The sequence below is a fragment of the Artemia sp. Qi Xiang Cuo genome, chromosome 7, assembly GCF_049724085.1.
Source record: "Artemia sp. Qi Xiang Cuo chromosome 7, ASM4972408v1, whole genome shotgun sequence".
Classification (NCBI taxonomy): domain Eukaryota; kingdom Metazoa; phylum Arthropoda; class Branchiopoda; order Anostraca; family Artemiidae; genus Artemia; species Artemia sp. Qi Xiang Cuo.
In genome coordinates, this window is record NC_142800.1 from 70427407 (window position 1) to 70447454 (window position 20048).

At 33.9% G+C, this 20048-nt stretch overlaps 1 protein-coding gene across 1 annotated transcript in view; it reads right to left on the bottom strand.

Moving 5' to 3' along the window:
- Positions 1–20048, bottom strand: part of LOC148950649 (uncharacterized) — a 198124-nt gene that overhangs the window by 144439 nt on the left and 33637 nt on the right. The window contains exon 2 of the mRNA XM_089091913.1: positions 13825–13957. Coding sequence (XP_088948039.1) covers positions 13825–13956 — 132 coding nt within the window. The 5' untranslated portion in view covers position 13957. The remainder of the gene's footprint in view (positions 1–13824; positions 13958–20048) is intronic.

Below are 20048 nucleotides of genomic sequence, written 5' to 3' on the forward strand. Positions count from 1 at the left end.
GTAATCGTATAGACTTTGAAAAAAAACCTCATTCGATTTAAATTGAAAGTTCTATATCCGTTTTTTAAAGTCAATAATAATCGGACAGTAAGCAACCCCCCCCCTCCATGCCATAGCAACTTGAAAGTTTTTGAAATCAAAATCCAACAAAAATTAATTAAAAAAAAAACTTTCCGAAAAATAAGTTTTTCAAAGAAAAGTAAAGGCCATTTTAAACTTAAGCTGAGGAGATACAAATATCCGTTAAAATTCAAACTCAAAACGACCAGAAATTACTATTAAAGAATAAATGAAACCCAAAACGAACAGAAAGTAAATAAACAATCATAGCAAAAAACATACAACAATTAATAATATAAATGAATAAACAGATCTTAAAGCGAGTAATGCTTAGATTGAATATGAAAATCTAGCTTAAAACGAAAAAAACTATTTTGCTTTTGAAGTATAAACGAAACTCAAAACGAACAAAAATTAAATAAACAATCATTGTAAACAAACATACAATAGATATTAATGTAGATGAATAAATAGATTTAAAAACGAGTGAAATTTAAATTGAATATGCAAATCAAGTTTGAATCGAATAAAAATTACTACAAACAAGAGTTTGGGTATCGCCTCACTGCAGGAGCCTAAAACCTACTGCGTCATTGGCTTTTTACTGAAAACAAATTATATTACAAATGTTTTCTTTTGTACTTAATATTGAAAATAAATATTAAAATTACAGTAAACTTTTGAACTGATGATCTTTCAGCAGTTAATATCATTATACATCAAATATTCAGTTTAATTTATTAGTTATTTCCAAGATTGGTCAAGACAAATATAGTTTCACTACAAACTAAATTTGGATACTGCCCCCTTCTTTAACTGTAAAAACCTAAAGCCTTCTCCGTCATTGGCTCTTCACTGAAAACGAATTACTCGCATATTATAAATTTATTCTTTTCCAGTTCTTACACCATTGAAAATGAAAATAAAAATTACAGTGAAAAAAAAAATCTTGAACTGATAGATCTTTCAACAATTAATTTTATTATATATCTAATATCCAATTTGATCTTGTTTATACTTTCCAAGCCTGTTCAAGACTCAAATAGTTTTCAGTAAGGCGACAATGACGCAGTAGGTCTTAGGCTTTGAATTTTAACAGGCATTTGTATCTCCTGAGCTTAAGTTTAAAATGGCCTTTACTTTTCTTTGAAAAACTTATTTTTCGGAAATTTTTTTTTAATTAATCTTTCAAAATACGAACATGTTACCATCAGCGGAAGCAGCATAATTAGAAAGGAGTAGGCGGAAGGGGGTGAGAACAATCAAACAATCAAAAAGAAAACAATGAAAAAAAAAGAAAAGAAAAAGAATTTGGTGGGAACAATCAAAAAGAAAACAATCTGTGAATATTAGTCTCTGAATGAGGACCTTGAAAAGAAAAGAGCGAAGAGAGAAAAAATTGGAGGTGGTACTAAAACGTATAGGAATTCGATTTCGGGTTTTTAGTGATATTTTCAATGAGACAAGTCGGATGGTGCTAGATTTTAATTCCACCTTTTTTCGAAAATACGGCAAATTTTTTCATGCTCGTAAGTTTTGATAGGTAAGACTAAACTTGATGAAACTTGTATTTTTGAAATTAGCATAAAAATCAGATTCTGTTGATGTATCTATTGGTATCAAAATTCCATTTCTTAGACTTTCGGTTATTATTGAGCCGGGTCGCTCCTTACTTACAGTTCGGTACCACTAACTATTTGATTCCAAAGATAAAAGATTCATCAAGTTTAATGTTACCCATCAAAAGCTACAAGCCTGAGAAAATTTCCCTGATTTTTTAGAAAGAGCGAAACCCTTCCTAACAGTCAAGGAACCTTTATGAAAATCACATCATCAAATTCAGCGTATCAGAAAACCCTATTGCAGATGTTTCAAGCTCCTATGTACAAAAGTTTGGAATTTTGCTTTTTTTTTGCCAGAAGAAAGATCAGGGAAGAATGTTTAATTTATTTATTATTTGTTTTTGTTCGTTTTTTTTATTTTCCCAGGCGTGATCGTATCTAACCAGTCATCCTAGAATCGGGAGAGATCGGGGGAGAACTCATTTGATCGGAAATCAGAAGTTCTAGTGCCCTTTTTAATGACCAAAAATATTGGAGGGCAGCTAGCTCCCTCCCACGTCCCTATTTCTTCAATATTGTCCGATCAAAATTTCGAAAAGTTTAATAATCATCCCTTTAGGGATAACATGATACCTCACAGCCCCCGGGGAAAGAGCTGTAAGTTACAAAATTTATTTATTGTTTACCTATAAAATTTTTCAGTGACGATGGAATTGTCCGAAGGGAATTTCATGGGGTGGAGGCGGTTTTTACGTGGGATGAGCTTTTCACGTAGGAGTTTCCCGTGAGGGGAGGGATTTTCCATGAATTTATTAAAGTGGGGGAACGAGAATTTTCACCGGGATTGAATTGTTTAAAGGATTTTTCTATGGAAGTCCTCACGGAAAGCTCCTCTGGACAATTTGTGATTTTCTAGAGATGCCTAGACATCTCTAGGCATCAGATGTCTAGGCATCTAGACATCTGCCGGAGGATGTAGGAGATCCTCTCTGCATCAGGCTTCCCTGATGCCGGTAAATCAGGGGAGCTTGATATACCGGCATTACTTGAAGAAAAAAACATGTTTTTTAACCTGAAGGTAAGGAGCAACACTGAGAACTAAGAAAGAACAATATATAAGATAAATATAAGATATAGTGTTACCCATCAAAGATACCAGCCTGAGAAGAATGTTTAATTTATTTATTATTTATTTTTGTTCGTTTGTTTGATTTTCCCAAGCGTGATCGTATCGAACCAGTCATCCCAGAATCGGGAGAGAACTCATTTTATAGGACATCAAAAGTTCTAGTGCCCTTTTTAAGTGACCAAAAAGATTGGAGGGCAGCTAGCTCCCTCCCACGCCCCTTTTCCTTCAATATCGTCCGATCAAAATTTTGAAAAGTTTAATAATTATCCCCTTAGGGATAACATGACCCCTCACAGCCCCCGGGGAAAGTGCTGTAAAGTACAAAATTTATCGATTGTTTACCTATAAAATTTTTCAGTGACGATGGAATTGCCCGAAGGGAATTTAAGGGGGAGGAGGCGGTTTTTACGTGGGATGAGCTTTTCAAGTAGGAGTTTGCCGTGAGGGGAGGGATTTTCCATGAAGTGATTAAATTGGGGGAATTAGAATTTTCACCGGGATTGAATTGTTTAGAGGATTTTTCCATGGAGATCCTCACGGAAAGCTCCTCTGGACAATTTGTGATTTTCTAGAGATGCCTAGACATCTCTAGGCATCAGATGTCTAGGCATCTAGACATATGCCGGAGGATGTCGGAGATCCTCTCGGCATTAGGCTTCCCAGATGCCGGTAAATCAGGGGAGCTTGATGTACCGGCATTACTTGAAAAAAAAAATAAGTTTTTTCAACTGAAGGTAAGGAGCAACACTGAGAACTAAGAACGAACAATATATAAGATAAATATAAGATATAGTGTTACCTATCAAAGATACCAGCCTGAGAAGATTTGTCTTATTTTAAAAAAAGGGGGGAAACACCCTTTAAAAGTCAAGGAAATCACACCATAAGATTTAGTGTATCAGACAACCCTACTTTGAGGGTTTCAAGCTTCTACCTACAAAAACTTGGAATGTTACATTTTTTGGATAACGGATACGCGTGAATTCGTTGTTGTTGTTGTTGTTGTTTTGTTCTTCCCAGGGGTGATCGTACCGAACAATGGTCCTAGTAGATTGGCAGAGGGTTCATTCGAATGGAAATTAAAAGTTCTAGTGCCCTTTATAAGTGACCAAAAAGATTTGACCTGAGCCCCTTTGGCCGGTAAAAATTTGGAGATAGCCATTTTGAGCATAGTTCTTAGGTCCAATAACTATGCTGTTGGATGTGATATGACCCTTCATAATCCCTGGGAAAGGGATGTAAGTTACGCAATTATGGTGGTATAAGAGGAATCGTATTAAAACAATTGCCCTAGAAGATCGGCAAAGGGCTCGTTTGACCGTAAACTAAAGGTTCTAGTACCCTTTTTAAGTGAAAGCAGTGCAGCTTTTGACCTTCCGGGACGGGGAACACGTACCGCTAGAGCAACCTCCTGGATTCGCCCCTGTGAACGAAGAAAGAAAAAAGATGCCGTATATGCAGAATATCGTGGTTCAGCCACTTTTCTTGATTTTCAAGCCAATATATTTCCCTAGTTGTTCAAGCCAAGGAATTGTAAATTTCCTATATAGGGGTTTTGGACAAGGCGGCTCTAATGGTGCACTTCTTGTTTTGATCTGACTCTGACCGTCTCCTACTAGGTTGCTAGCTACCGCTGCAACCCGGATCTCTTAATAGGTTGCAAGCTACCGCTGCAACCCATATTATAAAGAAACCTGATTACAAACAAGAAAAATCCAACGGCTTGTTTTTCTTGGAATGGTAAGAGACGAGCCTCAAAGAATCTGGCAAATCCAATATATGCAATGGTTTGTTCTTTTAATGATTGTCTTCTAATATATCACTTGAGACCATATCTTTTTAACATTTAAATTTCTAACCATAAAATCACTTGTCGAGTAGTTAGAACCTAACAAAAAACAAAACTAATTTTAAAACGTTCAGGCGTTTTTCTAGTTTGAATTAAAAAATAAGAATTATTGCTCAGAGATTATAAATATTTTTCCAGTTTACATAGTAACCTTTAGCGATTCTGAAATAACAACTTAAATAGAAAAAAAAATCGATTTATTTTCTACGGAAATATAACACAAGAGATACACACTATAGAAGTTGAGCCAAAAATAGTTTGGTTCCACGAGACACTTATAACTTTGAAGTGAGAGATGAAATAAAACTTTCGTTGGTTAAATCGAACAAAAAACAGAACTAATTTTAAAATTTTCAAGTATTTTTCTAGTTTGAATAGAAAAATCAACATTATTGCTTGGACCCCATAAGTATTTTTGCAGTTTGCATAATAACATTAACGATTCTGTACTGATGTAATTATAGCTAAAATTACAATTTTGCATTTGTTTTACGCCATATATGGTCACAACCTAAGATTATGACGTTAGTCATCAATCTTGGGCGTGAAAATACAGTTTTTCGTGAAAAATTGATTCTTTTTTAAAAAATATTTTTGTAAATTACAAAAGGATTAAAATATATCAATTTCCTCAAAATTGAGCCATTAAACTGCTCTCTATTATGTTCCAGTGCCCCGCAAGCTGTGGAGGAAAAAAAAGAAAAAAAGAAGATGCTTTCGATGCAGAATATCGTAGTTCCAGCAACTTTTCTTATTCTTCAAGCCAATGAATTTTCTTTTTTATTCAAGCCAAGGAGCTGTAAGTTTCCTACATAGGGGTTTTGGACAAGGCGATTCTAATAGTATACTTTGTGTTTCGATCTGATTCTATTTTTACGAGTTCGTGCTATTGTATTTCTTAGTATGGGATGTGATCGTTTCTTATTAGGTTGCTAGCTACCGCTGCAACCCGGATTGGGTGCATTTTTGCATAAGAAGAGTCGTGTAAAACACCTATCAAACTTATGATATTGTGATATTATGAGTCTTAATTTAAGATTAGCAGAACTTAATAATTAGATACGTCTAAGCTTAAAATGCTTACGACTCAATAAAAAGAAATCAGTGTGACTCATTTTTTGATAGATTTTAATAAAAGAACGGGAATCCTTCTGACCCCCCCCCCCTATGTACTTTCATGGATGTTAGCTTTGGAGTTTGATATTTATCATCACTGGTTCTGTGTCACCTGTCTTATCATCATAATGCCTGGATAACAGCTATGAAATAAATTCAACTATGTTTAATATACTAAAATGTAATTTAGACTAGAATAATGTTTGGATATGTCATCATTACGAATGATATGAAAGCTTCATCAAACGAGACAAGAAGCTTTTATGAGTCATTGTTGTCAAAACTGATTGCAATACCGTTGTTTTCAAATCTAAAGGCCGTGTCTGACGTTTTCAAACCTTTGAAATAATTGTCAAAACTATTTACTGGCCAGTTCTGAAAGAGAAGATCAGCAATTTTGATCATCCTGATCTACACTGCGTTCCTTATCCTCCCGTTGAAATCAGCTTAGAAACCGGTTTTTGGGAATTATTTCAGAAATCTGAATATCAGATACATCTTTTTGGCTTGAAAGTGACGTCACAGATACTAAATTGGAAGAAATGAAAAGAGTACTAATCCCAATATTAGAGAAGGCAAGTGAGCTATAAATAGAACACCAACAACAATGATCCTTCGATGACGTTCAACTGCAAGTTTCTAAATCCGCCAGAAATCGGCAAGTGAGCTATAAATAGAACAAAAACAACAATGATCCTTCGATGACGTTCAACTGCAAGTTTCTAAATCCGCCAGAAAGTTTCATTTATTGAAGATGGGGATTGAAGAAAATAGTGGTGATGTAAGTTCTACTTTGTATCAACCTAAATAATTCTAGCCAATAAGTTATAGTCTCAAAGCAAAGCAACCTGATTGTTATGGTCTTAAGAAAGTTACCATATACCATTTAAATCACAAAGCAACCAACTGTTTCATATTTCTACATTCTTTACTGTTGATTTCATAAGAACTGCCAAAATGAATGCAATTTTTCTCAAACGCTAGTACGATTAAGCTTAGAGCTTAATCGTACCTTAAACTTGAAAATTATGGTTTTAAAATGAAACATAGTTTTATTTGATATTGAAATTGTAGCAGTATGCATCAAAGGTCAAAATTGCTTAGTAAGGGTAGAGAAAAGAGACTGAACATCTTGCCTGTGAAATAACTTCCCTCGAGAGAGATCTAACATTAGCTACCTCCAATTAAAGTTGAACTATTTCAATAAAAGCACCAAGTACCAAAGAGAAAATTTATTGTTATAAATTTTATCATAACAGCTGATATGATATCATAACATCTAATATGATATCAGCTGTTATCATAGCAGCTGATAACTTGATAAATGTAACCACACTCACCTGCGTTGTAATATTAATAAAAATTGTGGATAAAGTGAAGACACAGAAAGTAGAATAAGGCGTACGGTTGAAAAAAAAAGTTTGAAAGGATAAAAAGATAAGAATATGAACGAAGATTAGAAAATATTGGAGGCCATGGTGGTCAAAGACTGAAAGCCTGAGGAACATTTGTTAAATGTTTCCAGAAGAATTGTCCAAGGATAAATCCATTTCTTTGCTTGACTAACCCCAAATCAACATTAAGGTCTATGAAAATGTAGTTCAGTCCAACTTTCTATGGCTATAGAAAAATAAAAGGTTAAAAAGGCTAGGCCACGTTTTACAGATGAAGGTTGGCAAATTGCAAAAGATTGTGATTTTTCCCGTGCATCTTGAGACAAACGAAAGGCAGGTCGTCACTGGGCAGAGTGAGAAGAAGTCGTAAGGAAGGATTTAAAGGAAATTGGAACTTCATAGCAGAGGGGTAAAGTCTTTGTGAAAAGGGGCAAAGTTATGCTTTGAATGGAGGTTGAGGAGCAACGTGTACAGCTACGTCGGCCTTGGGCAGCTGGATGCTGCAGTGGGTGGTTAGAGGTTAAAGTGATAGTATAAGAAATGTTGCTAAAGAAAATAAGAAGAACGCATTCACTTGATAGTTAAGTCGCACCAATGATTTTTTGTTGGGGAAGATAAGACAATTGTGTTTGATAGAAGGATTGGTAGCTAGTTTTTATTCTTTAGCCTTAATATTTATTAGCTTTAATCTCAGGCTTAGCTTCGCCAAGGCTTCAATTTATTTATAGTAACCGAGGTTAAGGTAAAAGAAATGTTGAAATAATCTTGAATTTATTTGACTGTTTAGATTGTTGTAGGATAAGAATATTAACTAAGAACAGTCAAAAATCAATCCTAAAGTTTCGCGTCAACGTGTTGTCACTATTTAATGATTTGGTAAATGCATCTTAGTAGGTTTCTTTATTTTTATGATTACACTAATAAACAGGTTGCGAACTTTTTTAGATTTCTTTTACAGTATATTATCAAATATTGGGACTACCTTATTTTTTATTTTGGCAGGGACGCCACTAGGCGTTTTTAAAATTTTGAAAGCACCAAAACATTGGTAGATGGTAGGCTGGCGGTGTCTCTCTTATGAGCCATGTTAGTTAACAAATAGTAGATTTATTTGATTTATTAATTAGTATTTTTGCTGTTGTGTGCATATGTTTGCCATAGTTAGAATAGCCTCGTCAATAGGTTGGTATAGGCCAGCTTTTCTCTACGTTGACAAGCCCTATTGGATAAAATTTAATCAAATATTTGTTTTATTTTTCTTTTTTTTTTTGCTTATATTTTCTTTAGTCAAAATGTTTCCGTGAATGGAGGGCTATATGTTTTTCTTGTCTCTGATGAACCCTGTTTGAGGACATGTAGTTAACTATTTACTTTGTTATGGGTCTTCATACTTTTGTTTATTGTTTACTTATATTTTCCTTATTTTTAATATCCTTGTATATGAGATGCTATACTCTTTTTCTTATGAGGTTCATTTGATATTCAATTTAAAAAAAAAACTAGTTTTTTCAACTGAAAGTAAAGAGTAACATTAAAAATCAAAACGAAAGGAAATTATTATATATATTGGGGGGGGGGGGTTACCCACTCCTTAAAACCTCACTCCTCAACCTGTAGTATTCTAGTGCTTTCAAAAAAAGTATTTTATTATTTTAATTAAATGACCTTTGTGTTCAGGAACCGTTCTTCAAAAATTTGGACAAAATTCAAACTTTAGCGTAAAAGCGAGGTATTGAGGAGGACCTCCCCCATATACGTAGTGATTTCAATTTTTAATGTTGCTCCTTACTTTCAGTTGAATTTTTTTTTTATTTCTTACTGTTTTTTAAATGATGCTCGGAAATTTGACTCCACTTCCACAAAACAATCCCTCCCCCTCCCACGGAAAGATCTTCCAGACATTTAGATTTCGATGAAAGTTTACCCCTGTAAATTACTCTTAGAGTCTCCACGCGTAAAATTGAGTCGGTAAAGAGAAAATATGACAAATAAAAAAAAATTCGTACCGGGATTCTGTTTTTTTCATCCCGTATAAAATTTCCCCAGGGAAGTTCACAGCCAGAAACTTCCCTCCTCGTGGAAAATTTTCGCTGTCGAAAATCACCTCAACAGAAAATTCACCCCACCCTCACCCAAAAAATTGTATGAATACTTCCCAATAAGGAAAGATATACGCAAACAATTGGCATTTATTATAACGGACCTTTCTTCGGTCGCTCTGAGGGGTCTTGTTCTCTCCAAAGGCATAGTTATTGGACCTTACAACTATGTCGAACAAAATGGTTTTGAAAAATTTTTATCGGACGACTTTGGAGAAAAAAGGGGTGTATGAGGGAGGCTAGTTATCCTCCAATCTTACCAGTCAGTTAAAATGGTACTAGAACTTTTAATTTCCGTTCAAATGAGCCTTCCTGCAATGTTCTACGACCATTGAAAGATGAGTTGGGCTGACAAGCCCCCCTTATGCCTTCTAAAGACCAGCACACAATTTGTACTGTATTGAAAACAATCCTTGTTCCGAGCTGAATCTTTCTATTCTTCATAATACCGAAAAAAGAAAAAGAAAAAAAAAAATCATAACATCGAGATTACCAAATAAAAAAAAAAAAAAAAAAAAAAAAAAAATTAATGTGGATTGAAACCAATTATAATAACTATCATTTTAAATTTTGGTATGTTTTGACTCCACTGTCACTTATCTTTCAACCCCATTTTTTTCTTCTTCCTTTTAGATTTTCATTGCTTCAGACAATTTGTCAGTGCCTTTACTTTAGCTGCCCTTCTTGGACTAGTTTTACATGACGATCCAGGTTGTAGATTTGTTAATTGTTAAGGTGGTGGGACAAAACTTCTTTTTCTTCCAACTAATTATCATTTATAACACTTTTAATTTTCGTTTTTGGGTCTTGTCTCATTTGATAGTCCAGGTTTCTGATTTTCACCCGTTGTGAATTTAATTTTTACTGGGTGTTAGTCTCATTACGTTTGATCGTTCACGTGGTTCCAAAGAATCGTCATTTTAATTCTCAAAAATATTTGATAATTCACGCAAGTCGGATTTCTAACAACGATTTCTACTAAGCTTCAAGCTTTTGATTTTCTTTTTTAAGGATTTTGAATTGTTGTAATCACTTGTTAAAATATGTACAAGTATTCTTGCAATTACCAACTTTTTGCTCTTTCAGCAATTTAATTAAACTTTTCCATGAATGAAAATCTTCCATTTTTCCAAATAACTGCGACAACGTCATTACAATACTAATGTATATAAAACTGACGTCACTCACATAAATATTTTTTTTCCAAAATTGAGGCTCTTAAAGAATTTTCTCAAAGTGGTGACCTATCTAGGTCGTTTTGTAGGCCGGAATATCCCAGGCTGCCAATTTTCCCGAAAAAAAATTGAGCCGTTTTCGAGAAAAAATGCCTATATACATAAATATATAATTATTACTTCTTTGTCAAGATAGTATATATATATATATATATATATATATATATATATATATATATATATATATATATATATATATATATATATATATATATATATATATATATATATATATATATATAGGAAACACAACTATCAGTTGACTTTTATTGCGCAGAAATTTGCCATACCCTTTGCTGTGCTGAAAGAGCTGCCGTGACTTTAAGTAGACCCCGTCATCACACCCTTCCTGGCTGGTCTGAAAATCCAGAGTTAGTGGATACCCATTCTAAGTCTGAATTTTTGCTTCAAATTTGGGTTTCTTGTGGACGACCCCGTTCGGGGGTAGTCAATTCAATCCACCTGCTCACAAAAAGAAAGTTTGCAAAGGAGCTAAAAGCTCACAGAAAAAAGATGATTGATATCAAATCTACATGGGCCAAAATTAATGCTTCTCTCCTTTGGCGTTTTCTGTCCTCTAAAAGCGATGAGTCTTCATCCGCATCTGCTAATCCTGATTCTGAATGGTACGCATATTATGGGTCAAAATTTTCGCCTCCTGACCCAGCCCTCAACGAAAGATACGAAGCTGAGTTGGACGACTTCTTAGATAGTTGTCCTCAGAGTGATTATCTTGTAACGGAGGGAGCTGTGTGCAGGGCCATCTCTCACCTAAAACCTAAACAATCTTTTGGGATTGACGGGATCAGTGAACTCCATCTAAAAAGTGGTGGGCCCGCTCTCATTAGTCATTTAACCCTCCTAATGCAGATTATCCTCATTCAGGGTATTGTCCCAACCACTTTCTCAATTGGAGATCTTACGCCAGTTCCTAAAAAAGGAAAAGTTACCATGCAATGCTCCTCTTTCCGTCCAATCACGGTTGCTACCACTCTCTGCAAGTTATTTGAACTTTTATTTGTAGATGAGTTTGAAAAACTGTGTTGCAGTCCACCAAGACAATTTGGTTTCTAACGCGGCATTGGTTCTGTGGAAGTACTCCATGTAGTAGCATATACACTCCTGGATGCGAACAAATCAGGAGAATGTCTAGCGATCGGGGGCTTGGACCTACAGAGAGTGTTTGATTCATTGATTCATGCACGTATGTTGCTAAATTCAGCTAAAAGAGGAGTGAACTCAAATATCATCCGGGCTTTCCGTGATATTTATTCTCACCTTCGCGTGCGACTCAAGCTCCCTCCCGATAAAGGCTTTCCGCCAGCCCCGCGGTCAGCTTTGATACCAGTCCATAAAGGTGCCCGTCAGGGAGCAGTTTTATCCCCCAATTTCTTCAATAACTACATTATTGAACCTCAAGACAGCTGTCCTTCATCATGCATTCTCAGTTCCATTGACATCTCTCTAGTATGCTATGCCAATGACATGCTGAATCTCAGCCAGACGCTTAACCGCCTTTCAGAAATATTCTCATGTCTGCAGTCCAACTACGAGAAAGTCGGTCTGAGATTTAACTCCCAAAAGTTGGAAGTTTTGCTTTATAATTGGAAGAATGACCCTCCTACTAATATCACACTAGGTGATTGCTCAGTAAAACCAGTTGATAAAATAGTATATCTGGGGCTTCCAATAGGTTCCTCATTACAGCATACCCGTTCCCTCCTGATCTCACATCTTGAACGGCGAATATCCAGCTCCTATGCTTTGATCGTTAAATCCACTCTGAGATTTAACCGTCCACTACTGGAAAGTATTTACAACGCTACCGCTCTGCCACATATACTATATGTAACCCCTTTCTGGAATTTATTGGCAAACCGTGAAAAGTCTAAAATCCGCTCTATATTTTTCCGTTTTGCAAAGTACCTACTAAAACTTCAACCTTGGACAAAAAATAGTTTTCTGATTCGGCGCTATAACCTAGCGGACCCAAATCTAGCTGTTGAGACACTTATTAGCCGGCAAAAAAAAAAACCAGCAATTCTAAAGCACGTGTGGGCAATTTTGCTTTTTTAATTTTCCCTTTTGTTTCCATTTTTTTTTTTTTTTTTTTTTTTTTTTTTTTTTTTTTTTTTTTCTCCTTTCAAAAGTTGTTGTCTTTGTTGCTATTTTCGAAGAAGTTGTTGTTTCTGTTGTAATCTTTGAGTATGCTATCTTTCAGTTTCCACTTTTCGTACTATTTTGTATACTATTTAAGAAGTTGTTGCTTTTGTTGTTATTATTATCGTTTTGTTTCCTCTTTTCGTATTTTTGTATACTCTGTCATTGTACGTTTACTGTATACGACGGGTTTTCAATACATACTATTATATTATTATATTATTATTATATATTATATATATATATATATATATATATATATATATATATATATATATATATATATATATATATATATATATATATATATATATATATATATATATATATATATATATATATATATATATATATATATATATATATATATATATATATATATATATATATATATATATATATATATACATATATATATATATATATGGAAAACTTCATGCACGGAAAAGCTTAAATTAAATTACTGAAAGAGCAAAAAAAATGGAAATTGGAAAAATATTCGTACTATTTTGACAAGGGATTACTACAATTCAAAAACCTTAAGATAGAAAACCAAAAGTTTTAAGCTTAGTAGAAATCGTTGTAAGAAATCGGACTTCAGAGATGTCAGTAGATGTCAGAGTTTTTTTTAAAGTTATTATGAAGAATAGAAAGTTTTAGAGTGGAATAAGGATCGTTTTCAATACGGTACAAATTGTCTGCTGGTCTTTAGAAGGCATAGGAAGTGGGAGCCCTACTCATCTTAGTTTCTGCTCGTTTTAAGTTTGACTCGTTTATTTATTATAATTTCTGTTCGTTTGAGCTTTATTTATTTATTCGTGATGATTTCTGGTAGTTTGACCCTTGGAAGGCTATTTGAATTTATTTCTGCTCATTTTTGGCTTAATGGAGCTCTTCACTTTTCTTGGAAAAACTTCTTTTGTGGAAAAGATTTTTAAATTAATTGAACAATAAAAGTCATAGTGCTTAAAATACATATTGTTTTCAATAAAACGTCAATCACTCTCCAATCGTTTAGAGGAATTTAGGCGGGGGGGGGGGAGAGGTTTAGCAACACTCTTATAAGTAAAGATTAATTAGCCCTGTGATATTAATTTTGTGTGAGCTGTGGTTGCTACTATGGAAAATAAACACACAATTCGAAATACATCTTCCCATTTTCAGTTCGTATTGACAAGTATGACAATAGTTTGGCTCAAGAGTAGTTCAAACAGGCTTACCGTGACTGTTGTCGTTAATCGCGGTGTTTCGTATGTGCGAGCATAAGGTAGAGGAGAACTGCTCCTTGCATAATAGGTTGGCACGTTCAATGCCTGTATGTATGGATTTTTTGGACTGTAGGAAGTCGCCATTCTGAAAAGAAAACAGGAAATATACACGTGCACGTGGATTATGCTACGCAGCTAGAAATACACGTCACCTAAAAAGGATAAATATAGCATAAAAGGATTCTTTTTTTAGGACGCACGACTCCCCCCCCCCCCATCATTTTTTCAATTTTAAGATTAAATTTTTTTCAATATTTCAATAATAAATGCTCTAACACAAGGGCAATGGAAATGGGATAAAAATTATTTTTCAAAATGCTACAAAAAATGGAAGGACTTATTGATATACATTTGCTTTAAACGACTAAATTCTTCGGTTAAGATATTATGAAAGGAAATTGGTATTTAAAACGTTACAGCTACCAACTGAATGCTTTTAATAGCATATAAAAGTGGGTGATTGAGATGGGGCATACCCCTGATATGCACAATAATTTCTCTCCGTTTTAGGTATAGATTTAATTTTTTACTTTCATTGGAAAAAACACTTATTTTTTAAAAATAATTGTTCAAGGATAACTTCCTCTGTCATGACCATCCATGTTTTTATGTTTAGACCTGAAAAATTTCTATTTTTTTGGTAGGAGCCAATAATTTTTTTAAAGCTTTTAGAGCAACTGGATAAGTGTATATCAATTGAACTGAATCTCATTTCTGATTTAGTTTTACAATTGGTCAGAGGTATCTTTGCAAATAATGGCTCATAGAACTCATATACTTTTTGAATTACCCTTATTCCATGCCTATCTACCATTGTTGTGCCCTAGGATGGATGGATGATAGACTATCTATCAACGAGTGAAATCATACCATTTTTACACAATTCTGAAAATAGCTTAAGTCAGCTTTACCTCTCACTTAGACTATCTATCTTGGCTTTTTCTCCAATTAGCCATGGCTCTCAACTTTTTCATCTCAGTCCACCAAGTTGATTTTAATTCAAAAGTAAATGTGAATGCCAAAGAGATTCTTACGTCATTTCCATAGTGAACTGAACTAATAATAACTCTTGTTCTGTTCATAATAAAATTCAATCTACATCTTAGAAGTCCAGTCCTCGTGGATGTGATAGCGTTTTTCTATTCTTTCTAATAAAGGAGATCTCTGGAAATAATTAACCTTGGGATCTTATTAAGAATTCCTTGCTGTTGTATTTCCCATTCCTTTTGTTAAGTCAGAGATCCTAAGGACGAGAAAAATAAACAAATTTGATATTCGCTAGATTGGAAACCAAGAGAAGCTAAGAGAATAACAAAATATTAGCCTATTATGTTACGAAAGGAAACTGTAAGACAAAATATTCAAACTTATTCAGAAGTTCTAAATTACTATTTCTATCAAGAATTTGAATAACTTGGTACGAAGTAGTACATTTTCGATTTGCTGGAGCCTGTAACAACTGTATCCTAGATAGGCTTTTTTTTGCATCTATATTTGATAGCAAAAAAAACTTGTTTAAACTAAATCCTGTTCAAAGATAAGCCCAATCATAATTCATCCCGAAAACTTCTTCATATAGAGGGAGGGGGGGTATATATTTGCTTCCTTCAGGACTCATACTCATAGGGGGGGGGGGGGGATTTTCTGGGGACCTGGCATGAATTTCAGAAAAATACTAACTATGCAGAAATGAGAAAGTACATGACGAATAGCGAAAATGTAGATATCTGGAGTAGTGTATCTTTCGCCATAATGTATCTTTTCGCCGATGGCAACTAGTCCCTCTATCCCTCTTTTTCCCAAATGTGGCCAATCGAATTTCATATCTAGCCATTTTGTTCAAAATAGACCAAAGATCATATATAAAAAAACTCCAGGGATAAAACAGCCCCCCCCCCCAGAACCTGTTGGCAAGTATTATAAACTATGCCCTGGCGGCATAAAACGTTTTTATGGAAGGGTTGGTCTTATAAACTTCGGAGGAGGTTCCTTTGATTACCTTTTATTCGCTTACCTTTTTAAGAGTCATCAACAGTTATCGGCGGGTATATACCCCATCCCCACACCCTCTTTTCCCCAAATGCATCCAACCAAAATTTTGAGATGACCATTTTGTTTGAAATAGTCCAACGATGAAAGTAGGGGAAGCCCTTATACTCTGGAAGGGAGTCCATATACGGGCATTGAATACTAACGGGAGTGACGCAACCCGCTCATTGAATACAACCGGGACATGTGACATCATCAGACTTCTGAGAATTTCAGCAATGAATTTACGTAATTTCTGTTATGACACAATTTCACCCGTGAGCATTCCATGACAGCATATTATCATAAATTTGCAGGCAGGATGATGTGTAATTAATACAGACATAAATTACGTTGAACCTATTGTGTGAGAATTCATGACAGAAAAATCAATAGGCTTCATAGGAATTTAAAATGTATCTGTGCACAGTTGCCAGAACAAAGGAAACGTCAGAAATTAATTGAAATTTGGGTAAATCTGAGAAGATGGTGAGTCTTAGGGAATATGACATAAATGCTAGAATATTGAGTGGGACTCTAAAGAGATAGAAATTTGTGACTTAACGCTAAAAACGTTGAAAGTAATAGACTCTTCACTATCAAGACGACCTTATGACTTGACCTAGCTTTATTTCTCGACTGTGTTCTGTATAATACACAAGTTCCATCGAGCAGTGTTGTCAATATAAAATATACAATAAAAGAGATAGAAATTTGTGACTTAACGCTAAAAAAATTGAAAATAATAGACTCATCACTATCAAGATGACCTTGTGACTTGACCTAGCTTTACTTCTCGACTGTGTTCTGTATAATACACAAGTACCATCGAGCAGTGTTGTCAATATAAAATAAGCAATAAAAGAGATAGAAATTTGTGACTTAATGCATAACCTCCAAGGACCCCTCTCCTCAATCTCCAAGGGGGCTCCCTCCCTCCACCTTTTTGGGTGCACCCCCCCCCCCCAATTTTTTTTGCTACTTTTTTTAGCATTCCCCTTCTAAACTAGCTACAACAACAACATTTTACCATATACTATCAGTATTTTCAAGGGTTTTGGTAGCCTTGATGGAGCATTCTCCTTCTAAACTAGCTACAACAGCAACATTTTACCCTATATTATTAGTATTTTGCAGGGTTTTTTGGTAGCCTTGATGGACCATTCTTCTTCTAAACTAGCTACAATAACAACATTTTACCATATACTATTAGTATTTTCAAGGGTTTTGGTAGCCTTGATGGAGCATTCTCCTTCTAAACTACCTAAAATAACAACATGTTACCCTATATTATTAGTATTTGCAAGGGTTTTTGGTAGCCTTGATGGGGGCATTCTCCTTCTAAACTAGTTACAATAACAACATTTAACCCTATACTATTAGTATTTTCAAGGGTTTTGGTAGCCTTGATATAGCACTCTCCTTCTAAGCTAGCTACACTAGCAACAGTTTAGCCTATATTATTAGTATCTTCAAGGGTTTTTGGTATTCTTGATGGAGCATTCTCCGTCTGAACTAGCTATAATAGCAACATTTTACCCTACATTATTAGTATTTTCATGGGTTTTTGTAGTCTAGATAGAGCATTCTCCTTCTAAACTAGCTACAATAGCTAGCAATTTTACCCTATATTATTAGTATTTGCAAAGGTATTTGATAGCCTTGATTGAGCATTTTTCTTCTAAACTAGCTATAACAGCAACATTTTTCCATATATTATTAGTATTTTCAAGGGTTTTTGGTAGCCTTGATGGAACATTCTCCTTCTAAACTAGCTAAAATAGCAACATTTTACCCTATATTATTAGTATTTCCAAGGGTTTTTGGTAGCCTTGATGAAGCATTCTTCTTATAAACTAGCTACAATAGCAACATTTTACCCTATACTATTAGTATTTTCAAGGGTTTTGATAGCCTTGATGGAGTATTCTCCTTCTAAGCTAGCTACAATAAAAACATTTTCCCATATACTTTTAGTATTTTCAAGGGCTTTGGTAGCCTTGATCGAGTGTTTCTCCTTCTAAACTAGCTACAATTGCAACAATTTACCCTATATTATTAACATTTTCAAGGGTAATTGGTAGCCTTGGTTGAGCATTTTCCTTCTAAACTAGCTACAATAGCAACATTTTACCCTATACTTTTAGTATTTTCATGGGTTTTGGTAATCGCTTTTCAATCCCAAAATTACTTTCCGACTTTTTACATACCCCAACACCAAGCAATATTTTTCAAAGGGTTTATTATATTATTTCAGAACAAGTTCTTTTCTTAATATTCCTCCTAAACGTGTTTTACAAGTTGAAGTACTCATCTTTTTTCACTCCCAACATTACTTTACGACTTTTTATATACCCCAACACCAATAAATTCTTTTCAAAAGACTTTATTATATTATTTCAGAACAAGTTCTTTTCGTAATATCCCTCCTAAACCTGTTTTACAAGTTGAAGTACTCTTTTTTTTTCGTCCCCAACATTACTTTACGACTTTTTGTATACCCCAACACCAAGCAATACTTTCAAAAGGCTTTATTATAGTATTCCAGAACAAGTTCTTTTCTTAATGTTCCTCCTAAACCTGTTTTACAAGTTGAAGTACTCATCTTTTTTCACCCCCAACATTACTTTACGACTTTTTGCATGTCCCAACACCAAGTAATACTTTTCAAAAGGCTTTATCATATTCTTTCAGATCCAGTTATTTTCTTAATATTCCTCCTTGGCTTGTTTTAAAAACTAAAGTAAACATCTTTCTTCAATCCCAACAGAACTTTTCGACTTTTTTTTAATAAAGTGAGATTTTGGTTTTCAGAAATAAAACGTCTCCATTTGAAAAATATATGATCTTATTTATAATAATTAATTTTTTAGTAAAGTTGGGTTTTAGTTTTCAGAAATTAGAACAACCATGTTTAAGATACATCTGATTTTATGTATAATATTTGATTTTTTAATAAAGTGGGTTTTAATTTTCAGAAATACGAACATCCCCGTTTAAAATACGTCTGATTTTAATAATAATATTGTTTTTTCTTAATAAAGCTGGGTTTTAGTTTTCAGAAATATGAACAAACATGTTTAAAATACGTGTGAGTTTTTTCATCTGTTTTGTATTTTCTGAATAAAAAGAAGTATGTTACTAGTCAGTTTACGATTTTCTCAAGTGCATAAGACAAGTAAAGTCTCGCAGAAATCTTACCAATGGAAGATAGAAGTAGTTTGCTATTTAATAGTGTACGCTCGTAGTGAATATAATAAGTTTTGCTTTATTTTCTAGTTTTCTCAGCGAATTGAAGGAGAATTGAAGTTCTTTTCTGAATTTTCTAGATGAAGAGAAATAAGTTATAGATCAATTCTATTTTTTTTTTCCGAGAAAATAAAAAATTCCACTTCAATTCTGATTTTTCTCAAAGAGACGAAAAAAAAATTAAATTCCGTTCTAAATTTCTTATTAAAGATAGAAAAAAGTTTTAAAATGATTGTGAATATTCGCCATGAAGATAACGAGTTCCATTTTAATTCTGAGTTTTCTGAAAGAAGTGATGAAAAGTTCAAGTTCTCCTCTGAAGATAAAAAGTTCCACTTTAATTCTAAGTTTTCCCAATAAAGTGAAAAAAAGTTTAAGTTCTCTTCTGAAGCACACCCGCTCAGACACACAGTCATCGTGAGAGAGACATGCAAAAAAGCAAGGTTAATAGAGGTTCACTTAGAGTGGTGCGCCACTCTAAGTGAACCTAAATTAACCTAACTTTTTTGCATGTCTCTCAAAAGTTAGAATTGGACTATAGCTTTTTTCTTTTCTTTGAGAAAATTCAGAAGATAACTTGAAATTTTCTTCACTTCGTTGTGAAAACTCAGAACTATTGAGAAAATTCAGAAGAGATCAATAAAATCACATGTATTTTAAACGTGGTTGTTCTTATTTCTGAAAACTAAAACCCAGCTTTATTAGAAAATCAAATATTATTAATAAAACCAGATATATTTTAAATATGGATGTTTCATTTCTGAAAACCAAAACTCAAATTTCTTAAAAAAAAGTCGTAAAGTTATGTTGGGATTGAAAAAAGATGTGGACTTCAATTTTTAAAACAAGTTAAGGAGGAATATTAAGAAAAGAACTTGATCTGAAATAATATAATAAAG